Source organism: Acromyrmex echinatior, chromosome 3 (assembly GCF_024713525.1).
Source record: "Acromyrmex echinatior isolate Ae372 chromosome 3, ASM2471352v2, whole genome shotgun sequence".
Taxonomy (NCBI): domain Eukaryota; kingdom Metazoa; phylum Arthropoda; class Insecta; order Hymenoptera; family Formicidae; genus Acromyrmex; species Acromyrmex echinatior.
In genome coordinates, this window is record NC_141854.1 from 6,254,437 (window position 1) to 6,272,706 (window position 18,270).

The 18,270-nt window shown below is 27.8% G+C and overlaps 1 protein-coding gene across 5 annotated transcripts in view; it reads right to left on the minus strand.

Moving 5' to 3' along the window:
• Positions 1-18,270, minus strand: part of nAChRa3 (nicotinic acetylcholine receptor alpha3 subunit) — a 95,277-nt gene that overhangs the window by 12,372 nt on the left and 64,635 nt on the right. For all 5 annotated transcript variants that reach the window (XM_011067451.2, XM_011067450.2, XM_087403778.1 and 2 more), the window contains 4 exons: positions 17,466-17,646; positions 14,710-14,843; positions 14,236-14,404; positions 7,429-7,565 (listed from right to left, as the gene is read on the minus strand). In XM_011067451.2, coding sequence (XP_011065753.1) covers positions 7,429-7,565; positions 14,236-14,404; positions 14,710-14,843; positions 17,466-17,646 — 621 coding nt within the window. The remainder of the gene's footprint in view (positions 1-7,428; positions 7,566-14,235; positions 14,405-14,709; positions 14,844-17,465; positions 17,647-18,270) is intronic.

Below are 18,270 nucleotides of genomic sequence, written 5' to 3' on the forward strand. Positions count from 1 at the left end.
AACCTTTTTCTTTATTTTTTAGTAATTGTATTGCATTAAACTTGTAATCCGTTAATGATAGATTAGTAATGATTAGTAATAATAAACAATGTTAATAATTTTACATGTCTTTCATTCTCTAAATTTAAAACTCTAAGAGTCGTTAGCTTTGCCTTTTCAAAGATCGCACGTGGTCCAGTCCCGAGTTAAAAGGATTTCTTAATTCGAAATTTGAACCGACGATCGCATCGCTCGTAGGAAACAAGTATCATAGCGTCCTTGCAGGATGTTGACCCATATTCCAAAGGGTCATGACACAAAAAGGGTGCGTTCGTTTCGCGGTACTTGCCTCTGTGCGAAAACCTGAGGCAAGAGTCTGACAGTCTTTCTAAATACTATCATCATTTCCGCTCCTTTTCTCTCCAATAGGATCATAAATTTAAAATTTCCAAGGATTCGAACGTATAACATTATTCTGGCACATATTGACATAAAATGTTAAATAACTCGTAAGCTATTAACTTTTCAATAATCGTACCTTAATACTTTCATAAACAAAATAATGAGATAAATCAGTTGTAAAAAAAATACATAATTGCTTTAAAAAAATATGTATGCAAAATGCATAATTTTTAAAATAAGCACTTATGTTTTTTTTCCACCAACTAATTCATCTCATTATTCTGTTTTGCAGAAGATTCATAATCCACGAGGTTTCAGGTTCAAATCTAATTAAGGTGTTTTTCAATAGGCAATTTGAAATAATTTTAGGTATAATTACTATAAATGTCTTAGAAATAAAATTTATAAGCCTTAAATATGAATGATGCTTCTTTTTTCGAATATTGGACCTGGGACCTCTGGATTATGAAATATTTACTTTCAAGATCGATAATTATATTTCGATCATATTGATTTTTTACGAGCTATTACTTTTTACGAACAGAAGTGGATATCTGTCAAATCTGAAAATTTTGTACAAACTTTTTTACAAACTTTACAAAGATCTATGGTGTGAAATAAAAATCGCACACAACGATTTACAGCAGCCGAAAGAGGGAATCTTTACCTTCAATTTTTTATTAAATATTGTATCATTTTTTTCAACGAGTTATTCAACATTGAAGCAAAAATGATCCTTCTTTTGCTTTGATATTGAATACTTTAATATTGAATACTTTGATATTGAATAAGTTGGTGAAAAAAAATTGTACAACATTCGATAAAAAAGCAAATTGAAGGTAACGATTTACTCTTTTGAATGCTATAAACCGCATTTGAATGCGATTTTTAATTCACGCCATAGATTTTTGTAAAATTTGTATAAAATTTTCAGATTTGGCGAATATCCATTTCTGTTTGTATAGCTCCATAAAAGTCTATCATATCGAAATTTCATTACCGATTTCAAAAGTAGAGATTTCAAGCTTTAAGATTTATTTTTTTAAAAATCTCGTTATGATCATTTTTGATAGAGTTCCTCTATCTTGAAATTTGTCTACTTCTGAACAAATGATTAAAAGATCATTTAAAATATTAAAAGAATGAAAATTAAAATTTATAGATTTCCATGAAAAATGATTGCGAAACAATGTTTGGTAAGCGTCTTAAAACTTAAGGCATAACTTTCGAATGCTCCGAATCATATTTCTCTGCAAAAATTTTATTACAAATGGCGAATTACTAATATACGAGGGTCGTTTGAAAAGTTTTAAGCCTCAACAACCCTCATAAATTGAACCTTGTAGAATTGTAGAATAAACTTTGGCGTACACGAATAAAACAAATTTTTTTCTACAAGTTTTTTTAATTGTATCGTATAGCTTAACATTTTCTACTTAAAATGATTTCTTAATGATTACGCTACAATTTTTTTCACTGAAGTATAACGATTTGAAGTGAATAATGAATTTTCAGGTCTTTCGCTAAAAACGATTTAAATCATTTAAAAAATTATTTAAAAGCGCAATATGATTCTCTCTTAGAAATTGTCGCGTAATGTTTGCGGCATAAAAATATGCATTATCGTGCATTAAGATAATTTGTTTCTTATCTGATTTCTAAGAGAGAACCATATTGCGATTTTAAATCATCCTCCAATGTGTGCGAGTGTATGTTGCATGTGTTGAATGTGAGTGGGCATATGTGTGTGTTGTAATGTGTATATCTGCGTGTAGTGTATGCATGGCGTGTTGTGTATGCGTATGCGCATATGCATGTGTGAATGTTGCGCGACATGGTGCATGCGTGCGTGCGTGCGTGTGTGTGTGTGTGTGTGTGTGTGTATGCACGTGTGAATGTGTGCGTGTATGTACACACACACGCAGAACTAAAGCACTAAGAATACATACGTATGTATACCTACACATAAAAGAAAGCATCAAGTTATTTAAAAGAGATATAACAGGTTACTCAGATTCTATGACTACTTCAAGGCTTTATATCTTTTTACCCATTAATTCTCTGTAGATGTGGCAAAGAAAACATTAATTGTTCATAAAGAATCATAAAAACTATAACATATCTCAAATTGGAGCAATAAACCAGCTAAACTTTTCATACGAAATGTATGGATTTTATTTATATAAGTGTAAGCATATTTCACTTTTATTTCTTTTATGGAAAACTCTACAATACTTTGTAAAAATAAGCTCTTCATATTTATTAAGCTAAGGCCTGATTGCATCAATGTTACTTTGACTTTAAACGAGGTTTAAAACTCTCTCTGTCTTAAAGCGAAAGAGAAACAGAAACAGAGAGAGTTTTAAGCCTCGCTTAAAGTCAAAGTAACATTGGTGCAACTAGACCTAAGAGATTTACACATAAGAAAAAAAGAACAATATATATAAAAGCACACTATTATTATCCCATAATTAAAATTTTTTTGCTTTATACCAGCTATACTTTACAGCAAATTATAAATAATATTGAAGACATAAGCGCTATTGTAGAAATTGTATTGAGAAAAGTGAAAGCATGTAAACAAAAGATAAAAATTGTTAAATGTAAATGGATTAATGAATGTTTCCGAAATGGACAAATATGTGAAATTAATGATTACTTAATTAAGTATTAATAAATGTATATTGCTATATCAAAGTAAACATATATCAAAAGTTATTATATCTTAGACTGAAATTAAAAAGAAAACTGTACTACATTGCTCCATACAATACATTCAAAATTGCACTGTAACGTATAAATGAGAGATACGAACTGAACATATTATACTTTTAATTTCTTTTCTGGTACAATATAAGTCGCGATATTGGATAAAACATCTTTTAGATAACTTAAGGATGTGTTTTGGAATTCTATAAGATGTCTTTAAAGATATGTTCAAAATATCTTTAAGATATCTTTAGGTACCTGAAAAATATCTTGCTAAACTGTTGCATAAGACATTTTTTAAGTTCCTAAAAGTTATCTTTTTGTAAAAAATGCAAGATATCGCAAGATGTGGTTAGATATCCTTAAGAAATCTAAAAGTCTTCTTTTATTATCTGAGAGGCTTTATTACTTCATTTTGAGGAAGGAGAAGGATTGATGTACGAACCTGGCATTGCAAATTAATTATAAAACAGTTGTAAGTTTCGAAAAAATGTTATTTTTCTCTATCAAAAAATTACGCGTTTTTCTCGAAACGACAATTTTCGAATGGCGTGAAATGTAGCTCAAACAATTTTTAAACAACGAATTTCTCCTTGCGTACATATATTCTATGCATCTTTTCTCTCTCTCTCTCTCTCCCTCCCTCCCTCTCTCTCTCTCTCTCTCTCTCTCTCTCTCTCTCTCTCTTTCTTCACAACACGAACCTATTTTTACATAAATGTTTTTGAAATAAATAATTGTTTTTTTTAAGTATTATTTATTTTAAAACGCAGCTTTTTTTAAATGTCACTATTTTTTATTTTTATCTTTTTTAACTTAAAAATATGTTCATGTTGAGCGTATATATTCATTAACTAACATTTCCATTTTGAATGTTTCATTTCAGATAAAAACAATCTCTACACTCCATAGCACAAAACACCTTTTTTTTTAATAGTTGGACATACATCTTCTTTATAACATTAATATTTAAATATATATATATATATATAATAAAAATAAATAAATATATATATATATATATATATATATATATTATAGAAATAAAATTTTTTTTCAAATCTACAATTAATAAAATACACTGAAAATTTCAAAAAAATTGATTCAATACAATAAATAGATTGATTTTTCATAATAAATTCCTTAAAATCGATGAATTTTTAGTTATTTATTTGAGTTTCTCCTCTTAAGAAATCATTTTAAGTAGAAAATATTAAGCTGTGCAATACAATTAAAAAAACTTGCAGAAAAAATTTGTTTTAGCCGTGCACATCAAGTTTATTCTTCAATTCTACAAGGTTTAATTTATATTAGCGCCATTCGTAAAATATTTATAAAATTTTTGCAGAGAAATATGATTCGAAGCATTCGAAAGTTATGTCTTAAGCTTTAAAACGTTTTACCAAACATTGTTTCGCGATCATTTTTCACAGAGATCCATGAATTTTAATTTTGATCTTTTTTAATACCGATTTTAAATAATCTTAATTGTTTGTTCAAAAATAGGTGAACTTCAAATAGAGGAATTCCATCAAAAATGGTTATAATTTAAATTTGTAAGAAAACATTTTAAAGCTTGAAATCTCTATTTTCGAAATCGGTAATTGATATTTTGATATGACTGATTTTTACGGAGCTATACAAATAGAAATGGATATCCGTCAAATTTGAAAAATTTATACAAACTTTACAAAAGTCTATGGTATGAACTAAAAATCGCAATCAAATGTAGTTTACAACAGTCAAAAGAGTAAATCGTTATCTTCAATTTTCTTTTTTATTGAATGTTGTATTGTACGATTTTTTTTCATCAAATTATTCAATATCAAAGTAAAAGGGATCATTTTTGCTTCAATGTTGAATAACTCGTTGAAAAAAATGATACAATATTTAATAAAAAATTGAAGGTAAAGATTCCCTCTTTCGGCTGCTGTAAACTGAATTTGTATGTGATTTTTATTTTATGCTATAGACCTTTGTAAAGTTTATACAAAATTTTTTAGATTTGACGGCTATCCATTTCTGTTCGTATAGCCTCGTAAAAAATCAATCTGATCGAAATATCAATTATTGATCTTGAAAGTAGATATTTCAAGCTTTAAAATGCTTTTTTTTTTAATGTTGTTATGATCATTTTCGAAGTTACATTCTTTTGAATATTTATCTATTTTTGAGGGCGGATTAGATGATCCTTCAATTTTTTTTGCATAGAGTATAATGTATAATTTCATAAATCTATTTTATAAGTTGTCAGAAATGTTCCTAAAAAAAATGTTTACTTTGTAACCTTATGTTAACTCACGTATAAAAATAAATACAATATAAATAAGAAATAAGATCCATGTAAATGTACAACATACATATGGTAGAAAGTGCCAAGGATTGATCAAAGTTAGATATCATGAATACAATATATATTCTTAATTTTTTAAATTTAATTATTTCAAATAAACACAATATTTAACATAAACAAAAAATAAAATTATAATAATAAGACTTAATAAAATTAAATAATAATAACGAGGGTTACGAGCCTAACAAATATTTTACAATTTTAATGACATGTAATAATAGTATATGCAATAATAAAAACAGACATATATTTCGACCGAATTCATCATTATCAAATCATTATCAAATGAATCATTATCAATGTTAATTGAAAATTTTTAATTTAATACAATAATAGTCAGTTATTTAATATTAGACATTAGTTATAAATTTTGACGAAATTATAGATGTTAGATGTTCTTAGTAGAATCAGAAACACATAACAAGATAATACAAAAACAGACAGACTTAGTAAAAATTCATTATAATAGTAGATTTTCATTATCATGAGTATTATTAGAGACATTATACAATATTCATATAATAAAATTCTATTGGAAAATGTAGTCATATAAATATAAATATATATATAAATTGATATCATATAATGTATAATTAATTGACAATTTTTTAAAATAACATGGTTAGAATGAAAACAATAAATTATTCATATAAATATACTTTGATAAATGTGAGTCAATCAATTAATGTAGTCAATCCAATATTGTGTGAGTCAGTATTTCTTTATATAAAAAAAAAGACACAAGTAATGAGAGATACATCCTGAATTTAAATGTCTAAACTTTAGAAATGTGCAGAAGATTGATAAACTAAGAAAAAAGTCCTGTAGAGATATGTTCGTTTTTGCTTCGTTTTGGAGAAAATCACAAAAAAGATAAAACGTAGTTGCTTCGTTCTTGTATTGCTTCTGAAATATTATCGTCGTTGAAATCATGCACGAAAACAATAATAATTCCGTTTTCAGGTGAAAATTTTCTTTGTTCGTTTACATTTTTGCAGTTCTCCTATAAATTCGTCAGTTACTCATCAGAAGCTATCGAATGAATTACTTCTGTCACAATATGTCGCGTATATATTCTAACGTTGAATATACTGACATGATTTTCGTGTATGGTTTTTGTGACAATAATGCTACGGAGGCGGTGCGAGAGTATGTACGTCGATTTCCAAACAGAAGAGTGCTGGATGGGCAAGTCATTGCAATGACTTTTAATAGGCTACGAAAGACCGACTCATTTTCAATTTATCAAGATCCGTTAGAAACAAATATGCAAGTAGAAAATCGTGTCCTGCACCATTTTGATAACAATCCTGAGACCAGCATCTGGAGCAGAATCAGCATCTTTGGCGCCCTAAGCAAGATTTTAAAAAACGGAAGCTTTATTATCTCTCATTCATATAATATATAATAATAACAAAATTTTGAATATAATTAATTCACATAAAATATCAATGTATGTATTTATTTGCAAAGTGTGTCGGTGTTTGTATTATAAATTATGTATACTGAACAATTTTTTTAAATAGAATAAATTATTCTGTATTTTCATTCTGAATAAGAATGTAAAATTTAGAACTGTTCTAAATTCTACATTCTTTTTCTTCAACAATAAACTTTATAAACAAAGATTTGATACTCTAATGAGTTCTGTCTCCTACTAACGCTGATATTGTATTACAAGACCTAGAAGAACTTGCGATCAAACAACTATCTGTGAAATTGCTATTTTGTTTTCGATATGTGAATGACATCATTTTAGCGGCTCCATCTGATAGTATCAATGACATATTTAATATTTTTAGTTCGTTACACATGAGATTACAATCCACAATGAAAGTGACAATGGGAAATTGAATTTTCTTGATACAACTATTATTATAGAAAATCAGACTATCATTTTTAACACGTATCAGATACGTTTTTACATTTTTTACAAGTAATTACATTTGTAAGTGTTTTTTGCGGCCGCAATTATTTTTGTTTACCTTAGAGTATCCATAACCATTGTGAACAAGACAAACTTGCCAAGCAAAGGCACCACCAGCGATGTAGGCGGTATTATTTCAGCCAATAAAAGAAAAAATACTGTCAGCGACAGTAGTATGGAGACGGAGAGGCTGACCTAGAATAAGAAAAAGAAATTTTGTCCTAGAATGCATTATATATTTAATATTATTCTAAACAAATCACATTGTATAATCACATTTCAATTTGCAATTATAATGTTTAGTATTATTTGTAACAAAAGATCTCAAATAAAAATTAATAATTTTGTTGAAAATTACTGTTTCAAGAATAATACGATAAAAAGAGAAACAAATAAACGTTTTAAAAATGTAATTTTAATTTTGTCTGTATACTTCTATCTTTTCCATAATTTACGAAACAAGCTTTCGACTGTGAATTTATAAAGCTACAAATGTATACGAGTTACACTTTAAAAGTGCTGATTGGAGCTGATTGGAGAAGATTCTTTCTGTCTCTCAATTCTCTCACATTGATTCTATGTGCTGAGCACGTTGCACGACGTATTACAGCCGTTTCATCCTAACTTTTCTTCTTTTCCCGTATCCTCATTGCGTATCCTCGTCGATTGTTAAACGACCGGCTGACACTTTAACCTTCTTTCTCTTTTCTTTTTGCTTGCCTATCTTCCGTGAAGGAAAAACTCGGTACATCTTTCACGGTGACAAAGCGGAAGAATACATCTGAATTACGTAAGCCGGTAAGTGAATATTGGTGCTGGAAGTCGAGTGTATTTTATAAAGCGCTTGAAGACGTAACGCCGATGCGAAAAGATCCGTCGCAGATTAAACTGTAATGGCATGCGAGTTATTGTGCTATATTCCATATTCCGATCTAATCGAGCCAAATCTTTTCGTCTGCAAAATTAATTTCCGACTGCGAGTAAAGTTCCCGAAGGTATATAAAGAGAAGCGATATCGGGACAATAAGGTCGATCATGAATAAAATTGTAATCGGCGCGTGAACTATATTGTTCTATTCTGATAAGATCAATCGTCGGTTATTTCAATTTAATCGAATAAAATTCTCGCATTTTGTGGATTAATCATTGTCGTCCTTAAGAGAAATTAGATGTTTGTCAACGCATAATCGAGAAGAAATCGAGTATATTACTATAATGCAGGTTTCATTTTGATTTAATGTAATCGCAAATTTTATTTTTTAGCCTCATAAAATCGAATAAAATTTTTTAATTTTAAAAATTAATTTTTGTTTTTAAAGACTAAAATTAAATATCTTTAAATAAAAAATTTAAACTTCTTTAAGAGTTTTTCCTTACAGCAAGTTCTCTAAGAATGTTCCAAGGACATCAAGAGAACGATTACGTCCTAAAGATGTCTCCAGAAATCCCTCACGAAAACTGTTTTGCGGGATAAATTTACAAAAAGATGAAGCTCATGATGACTAATTTTTATTTTTACCTAATGAATTCTAAATCTTATAAATTCCAATCGTAAATTATATGCGATATAAAAAACAAATAATGAGTCAAATAAACGAGCCCAGTGAAAAAAATAATTTATTAAAATAGTAAAATTAATGACAGTACGTTTCAACTTCATAAAAGTCCGGTTTCATTGCAAGATTAACTTACCATTTATTTTTTTTTTCAATTTTAATTCTTAGCATTAGAAAAAGATAAAAAGTAAATTGAACCGAGATAAAAGTTAATTTGGAAATATAATAGTGTCTCGGCGCTAAGCCAAGCGTAGTGACACTGTCTACTTTACGCGAGCCGGCGAATTGCGGGGGACCGAGATTATTATATCTCAATAAAGACAGAACCGATAACGTCCTACGTACGCTTAATCGATAACATACACTCGGATTTTATAGTATTTTACGTATTTTTATTTTTTCTCTACGTATCCTACGAGCAAAGATATTGCGACACAAAATATGAATCTGAAACTTTTAATGTAATGTTAATAATATAAGAAACGTCGTCATCATCGTCGCCTCTACGGAATGGGAGAAATGTCCTTTTGGAATTTTTGGCGCAAGAGACAAATGTGGCGCTAGCAATGCATGTCACATCACATGGTCAGCAAACATTGCGAGCACTGCAACGGTTCTGCACATTTTACACATTCTCTACATTCTGAAGAGATTATAAGTAAAGTTTATCGTCAAATTTCGCATTTTTTTTTCAATAATTTCTACTTTTTTAGAAAATTTGGAACTTTCCACTTTTTCAGCCAGTTGTAGTTTGTATGAAATTTAACCACAAATTTTTAGCTCATTATATCTTTTTTGAGATCGACAAACATGTTGTTTTGTGCCCAACCACAATCATAATCACATTTTCTATTCTATTAGCATGTGTGATTTTATTATGAACATTTTTATCGTTTTCGATATTGGTAAATTTATTGAGACACTTACTTCAGTAAGCATTCGATTTACTCGCGCGCGCAGCGATTCTCCGAACTGAAGAAGTATTTCAATAAATCTATCAACATGGAAAACGATAGAAATGTTCATAATGAAATCACATATGATAATAGAGTAGAAAATGCAATTATTGATGCTGAGCAAAACAAAACAACATCTTGTCATTTTCAAAAAAGATATAATAGGTTAAAAATTTGTGGTCAAATTTTATACAAATTATAACTGGCTGAAAAAGTGGAAAGTTTCAAGTTTTCTGAAAGAGCAGAGATTATTGGAAAAAAAATTGCGGAATTTAATCGTAAACTTCACTTATAATCTCTGTAGAGTGTAGAGAATGTGTAAAATATGTGCAAAACCATCGCAAAACTCTCAATGCTCGCTGATCATGTGTGATGTGACCATGCATTGTTAGTGCCACATTTGTCTCTTACTTCAAAAATTCCAAAAGAACATTTCCTTCACTCCGTAGCGGCGACGATGACGATGACGTTTCTTACATTAATATTATATTAAAAGTTTCAGATTTGTATTTTGTGTCGCAATATCTTCGCTCGTAGGGAAAAAAATAAAAGTACTATACAACCGGAATGTATGCTATCGATTAAGACATTGCGATTGGCGCGCGGTTTTCTACTTGCTGCGTTTAAAATCATCATCCGAGAGTCAGGATCATCTACCCAGATGTAATTTTATCCTTAACATTCGGTGAAATAAAATGAAATTTATAAAGATATTGATATTTTCCTATACAGTACATTTTTCAAATTATTACAATAATTATTTAAAAAATTGATGTCTTCGAAATTATAGGTCAATGGCTGAAACGGCCGGATATGTATCGTTTTTTTTGTCCAAGAATTGCTTGTAAAAAGTGCATGAAAATCCCCGACACCATCATTTGGTGTTCCCCTTGTTAGTGGACAAATTACTCTTATAAAAGATTTTCAAATATCGATCATATTACATTATTTTATATTATTTTACATTATTTTGCTTATTTCATTTCAAATTGTTCATTTATAGTTTACAAAAATATTCGAAAAAAAATGTTTTAATGTGAAGTGTAGTACTAATTAATTAATTTGTTGGGTCATAATTTTCGAACACATTTCAAAAAGAAAAATGAAAACATCTTGAAAAGAAAAATAAAAATTAAAGTTGCAAACCAAAAGTAGATTATTTATTGTTTAAAAATTATTTTACATATACAAGAAAGATTTTGATATTTCAAAATTTGTACAGGTTTTTATTATAATCATAGTCAGTATTATTTATTTTGTTTGTTGTCTTAAAATACAGGCAATGAAAAGAAAGAAGAAAAATTGGCTAATTAGGTATTTTCTACTTAATCCGTAACTAAATGATCGCACTGATATTGGTGATGAGACGTTTTGTACTGTCGATTTGTGCATCGACAACCTTCTGGGACCAACAATCATTGACATCGTTAGTGTGACGAAGAACAGAAGAAAGATTTGTATATTATTTACAAGACTTCAGAATATCAGTTATATTATATTGGTTGCGTTCAGCTGAAAAAGGAGCTGTGCAACTGATGTAAAATTCTTCATTATTATTGGGTTATACATTTCAGATCCAAGAAAGTCTAAAGGCAAGAGCCAATTATATTAAGAATCTTACAACGATTGCGAAGTTATCTTTTCTGCTGAATGTAGCCATTGTTAAATTATTTCGCTTATTTCGTTTCGGTAAATATTCGAAGAAAACAATTGTTGCAAAATTAAATAGGAAATTCAATAGGAAATGTGATATTAATTAGTGATTAATAGTGCTAGAATTTTTTAAATGACTTGTAAAATTGATGTGTTAAAGATTTTTAAAGAAACACGTCGTGAAGAAAAATTAAAATAAAACTAAAAACAAAATATTTATTTATTATTAAAGATATTACATATACATATTAAAAAATTTGGATGTTAAAATGTTCATATAAGTTCCTTTTATTATCTTATTGAACATACTTCTCTTTCAAAAGATTTTCAATTTTACATATGCAAGAAAAATTTTGATATTTCAAAATTCATGGATTTTTGTTATTACCAAAAATATATAATAAACAACATATATTTATAACAACTCTAGATTGAGACTATTTGTATTCTTATTTTTGGAAAGTCTTCTTTTATTCCAACCTCGCAAAGAAAAGTAATAATAACTTGAAAGTAATAATAACTTTTCATTAAAAATAATTTCATTGAAGGTCTTTCTATTCTGACTCAAATAATAATTGTTTAAAAAATCCCCTTCCAAAAATTATTACATAAAAATAAAAGATATGTATAAGTACTAGTCAAGTTATTAAAAAAGATCAAGTAGTAACAGCTTTAACTCTCCTTCAAAAATTATTATATAAAAATTATTATATTATAAATATCTATTTACTTAACCCTTATAGTGATGTATAAAATCCCTTCCAAAATATATTATTACTTGAATCAAAATAGAAAGAGCTTCAATGAAAATATTGAAGAAAAATGAAAGTTACTGTTCCTTTTTTTTAAAGTTGGAATAAGAAGACTTAATGTAATTCCAATACGTTTTATTTAGGTTTTATCATGTTTATATTTTATCATATATAAATAGTTTTTCCAAATTGCATATATTCTTAGCGCTTTTTTATGATTTTTTAACGAAGGTTTGTATAATTAGTTACTATTATATTACTTTTTTTGGGGGAGGAAGAGAGGTTTTACACATCATTATAAGAGATAAGTAAACTTTGTGATATAATAATTTGTATATAATAATTTTTGAAGGAGAATTAAAACAATTTATTTGAGTTAGAATAGGAACACTTTCAATGAAATTATTTTTAATGAAAAATTCAAGTTATTATTACTTTTCTTTGTGAAGTTGGAATAAAAGAAGGCTTTCAAAATACGAATACAAATAGTTTCAATCTAGAGTGGTTGTAAATATATGTTACTTATTATATTATATATTTTTGATAATAACAGAAATTCATATGAATTTTGAAATATCAAAATTTTTTTTGTATATGTAAAATTGAAAATCTTTTGAGAGAGAAGTATGTTCAATAAAAGAAACTTGTATAAACATTTTAACCCAAATTTTTACCTGTATATGTAATATCTATAATAATAAATAAATACTGCATTTTTAGTTTGGGATTTTAATTTTTCTTTACAACGCGTTTAAAAATCTTTAACACATCAATATTTTACAAGTCATTTAAATAATTCTAGCACTATTAATCACTAATTAATATCACATTTTCTATTAATTTTGCAACAACTGTTTCCCTCAATATTTATATATAAACGTAAGCGAAATAATTTAACAATAACTACATTGAGCAGAAAAGGCAATTTTGTACCAACCATTGTAAGATTTTTAATATGATTGACTCTTATCTTTAGACTTTCTTGGATCTGAATATATAACCTAATGATAATGAAGAATTTTATATCAGTTGCACAGCTCTTTTTTCAGCTGTTCTTCGTCGCACTAGCGATGTAAATAATTGTTGGTCCCAAAAGTCGATGCACAAGTTCACAGCACAAAACGTCTCACCAATATCAGTGCGATTATTTTACGGATTAAGTAGGAAATACCTAATCAGCCACATTTTTCTCCTTTCTTTTCATTGTCTGTAATTTAAAATAACAAACAATAGAAATAATGTCCACTATGATATCTGTGAGAACGCTAGTTTCTGAGGAGATTCATACTATGGTATACGCGAAATCTGAATTCGATTCTCGACCTAGGTAATATTTTTCGCAATATCTAAATCTTACATTAGCGAAATTGGATCTAAGTTATTAGCTATAATACTATTAGATATAATATTAATCATAAAAATAAATAATAAGGAAGTATAATAGACTAAATAAATAATTATAACATAAAAATAAACTGTTGAGTAAGCAAATAAAATAAATAAATAAATTTTAAAAATTCTGTTATACATCAACGAAAAAAATCAAATTTCTAATAACAAAATTTTGAATTCTTATCGCTGATTAGATATATTTCATTCTGGTCTGATCCAATAAAATTTTTGAATATATAGAAATTAATTTTTAATTATACTTCTAAAACGAAATATTTATATAGATGTATATTAAAATAGAGTATCAAACAATTCCAAATTTAACTTTATTTCTCTATTCTCTGTTCAAATTTAATTAAAATATAAAATTTTTGTTTTTCTAAAATTATTTGTTTGAATTTCTAAAATAAAATATTTAATTTCCATGAGATTATAGCAATTCGGAATAATAAGACGAACAATTTTCTCAATAAGGAAATAGGAAATAAATTATAATATTGAAATACACATAAAATATAAATATGATATAAGAGAATGAGATCAATGAATTAATTACCTTCTCTCCACTGTCGCATGGCAAATAAAACACCAATACCGTAAGGAATGATATTCCCAAGCAGGGTATTATGAGGTTAACAGTATAGAATAGAGTTTTCCTCCTCATCGTTATATAGAAAGTGATGTCAAGGTAAGGCTCGTTACAACACGTGTAAAACCTTTCATGTCTGCAATTACACATTCATATTTTACTTACACATTTATATTTTATTTAACTTTTCGCTTACAATATATTAAATATTAAAAATATACCTTCTTCGATTCAGAATTAAAATCGAAATTATTAATATTATTGCTCTCTGATTATATATGTCTTAATAAAAAATTTAATTAATGCTTATTAAATAATCGCTTAAGTATGGAAAAAAAGTCAATCTATGTCATTATCAATTTGTTAAAATTGCTGTACTAGCACAACAAGTGCAAAACCTTAATGACCTAAAAGAAAATTGAGAAAATCATTAATGCGTACCTTACAGCGGGTACTTCTAGTATGTCCCATTCGACAGAAGTATAAAACTCCGTCAGATCAAAACCAATGTCGACGACTCCATTGCTGTTTTTTACATTGCCGTTTTTGCCTTCGTCGATGTGTCGAAGATCGACCTTAACAGTAAATTTTAACAATGTTAATTTTTACAATGCATTAATATTACGTTTCTTAACATCTAATCAATCTTATATGGTAGAGAACATTTCCAGCAATATTGTTTGAATGTTGTGAAGTTGTTGCAATATTGCTGGAACGTTATTTGGTTTAACTTTTGTGTTATATAAGATCATTATATGCTCGCCTTTTTTTTATTATTATATTAAGAAAGTTTACGCGTATCATCAATCAAGTAAAATAATCGTACCCAATATGATCTATCTTCGCTGTTTGTATTTACACGATGAATTCAATAAATACTAGTACGTCGTATTTGTTACAGTAATTAGTTGTTTACATAATTTGTTTGCAGTTAATTGCTCAGTTTGGTATTCTGTTCTCAGTAAAGTCAAATGCAGAACGTTGTGATTTAATATTTCATAGGTAAATTTATTTTCTATAACTACCAAGTAATAATTATTGGAATGCTTTCCATTTAGTGATACAAATCGACACAAGCATCCCTATTGAAAAAAATCACGTCACAAAGTTACATAACGAAATGTAATTAAGACATGTAAATCGTAGCAGATTATTTCAAATTAGTGTGTGATTTCTGAAAAATCATATGATATTGAAAATAATTTCATCCATTATCTGATTTTATAGTTAAAAAGAATTTTAAAGAATTGAATAACAGAAACAAAGAAGAAAGAAAAACATATTATTATATGACTTTTTAAATTACGTATGGAGTGAAATTTTCACTCTGATAAATATTAAGTTTAGCCTCCCTACATCTAATCTAAAAATTATTAGGCTCGTTCGAAATTTTTACACAAAATGAACAAATATGGCAGAAGAAAGCATTGCTCTGTCTCGCGAAACGAGATATTAATCATTAAAATTGATTTTTTAAGTTAAGTTAAGTTAAGAGATTCCTGAAGGAGTGAAGTTTACTCCTTGCCGGACTGGCGCAACTATAACTTGCATTGGAGTGAAATTTCATTCTCAAAAATTTAGAGTGAACAATCCATTATGTGATTTACTTGTCTTAATTATATTTCTTTATGTAACTTTGTGATTTTTTTCAGGAGGGATTGTTCTATTTTTCTTGACATTTAACAACAAAGATAAAACGATACTTGTGTCAACTTGTATCACTAAATGGAAAGCATTAATTTTTGCAGTTTATAATTATTGTAGCTCTGTATTAACACTTTATAATATACTGTGTTTAATTTATATTTTGACCATCATATTTTGTTTATAACTAAAGAAAGGAAACTCTTTGTAAGGTAGAACGGAAATGGAAACTTTTTGTAGGATAGAACTCTCGGTAGAATTAATATGGTCAACTTAAATATATTGATTATACAATATATATTGATTGTGATATTTTTGTCTAATGTTATTTTAGTACTTTTGTTAATTTAAGCCATAGATTCTAATCCATTTGTTAAACATCGTGGAGATAAGTAGATAAATCAATTGTTTGGAAAATAGTTCTTTGTGTATTTATACATGTATTTATACATATACATTTATACATGTATTTATACATGTGTATTTATACATGTATTTATACAAATGCAAATATGCAAATGTTAATAAATTTATAATCTTAGAAAAGTAGTATTATATAGATAACTTTATTTTTCCAATCATTTTTTTTTTATAAAAATGATATAAGTATACATCAAACATATTAAATAATATACATATATGTGCACCAATATAACTTAAACACTACTTTTTCTTAAAATCTTCATTCATGTAGATATTTAAAAATGATATTCATATTTTTAATTAATGTTAAAAAATATTTTCTCTTTTGAATCTGGTCATTAGTTTTTAATTTTGGACTCAAATTTTGGAACAAAAATTAGCAAAAATCACAATGCTTAGGTAGGCCAAATTGAGTACAGTTTTCTTTTTGAAATTAAATCAGAACAATTAATTACAATGTGTAAAGCTTTAGCATAGGCAGAGATAGATTACATTAGCACATCAAACGAGAACACTTTTAAAATAACATTAATAATATTTAATTTAGGTCAGACCTTAATTCTCACCGTCTTATTTCTTTACCTCAACGTTCCGTCTGTCCATCATTTATATTCGATTGCACGCTTCTAACAAGCGATATTTTATTCAATAAAAATGATAACAAGCGATATATACGATCTTTTACTATAGCCTAACAGCCGGCAACAATAATACTTCCATCGTATCACGAAAGTCACTTTCAGAATATTTGTGATTGCCCTAACAAGAGATCTCTGCGAGATTTTCCTGTTGCACTAATAAATTGACTATTGAGTCGTCAAGATTAATTGAATAGTTCATCTAATAAGAACACATATCTTATAAGAAAAAGTTCTTTAAACATGGAAAAGATCTAATATTTATCAGACTCTTGATTAACGAAGAAAAAGATCACCGGAAATAAAATACAATACAATATAAATATTCTTAGCACTACACTTTCATGTACAATACTTTCTATTTGTATCAATTCTTTTTTTAAGTTACAATATAACAAATGGCTTTCCTGGAACAGTTAAATCGATTGGTCACGCGTTTGGTTAATGGAAGGCAATTTTCGAAACATCAACGAAATATCAGACAATTCTCACCTGGAAGCCGTCATAAGTCCACGAGCCAAATTTCATCATGCACGTTTGTTCATCAAAGGGAAAATATTCAACGTCGATCTCGCAGGAAGACTTATAAATAGCTGGTGGCTTCCAGTCGACCCTGCCCGTATAGTTGAGAGTCGCCTTCGTCGCCAACGTCACCTCAAAGTTACCGTCGGCGCTGTTGAACATAAATTCTTTGATATCTCATCTCGGGACAAAATAATCTTATTTGAGAAATAATAAGTAATTTCCAAAGTAATTCGCAAACCTATAATTATTTTTGTATATAAAGAATAACATCCTTCTTGTAGATTTGCTGTATAAAATATCTAATAAGATTGAGAAACCAAATTAATTTAAAGAGATCGAGTAAATAAAATAGGTTGATATAAACGTTCATCACGAAAAATACTTTACTAAAGAAATCAAAGATATAATTTCTTATAAGAAATCAAAGATATAATTTCTTATAAGAAATCAAAGATAAAATTTCTTCTGAGTTTTATAACTTTCGATCTCTGTATGGCTTTATTTAGTCAGAATTACACAGTTTTACAATTTTTATAATTCTAGTTATAAATAACAACGGTTTAAAGCATGAGCGACTTGTTTAGCAGTTATACAAGAAATTTTACTATTGAATTATTGATAAGTTTTTACTTGATTAAATGCACTTTTAAACATGGTTTCATAAAAAATTAACTTCTACTTAGCACGTATATAGTCCCAAAGAACATTCTGCATAGTTCGTCATACAAAAGAGTGTGTTCTATTATTCAGGAAACAGCTCGTTTATTTTTTA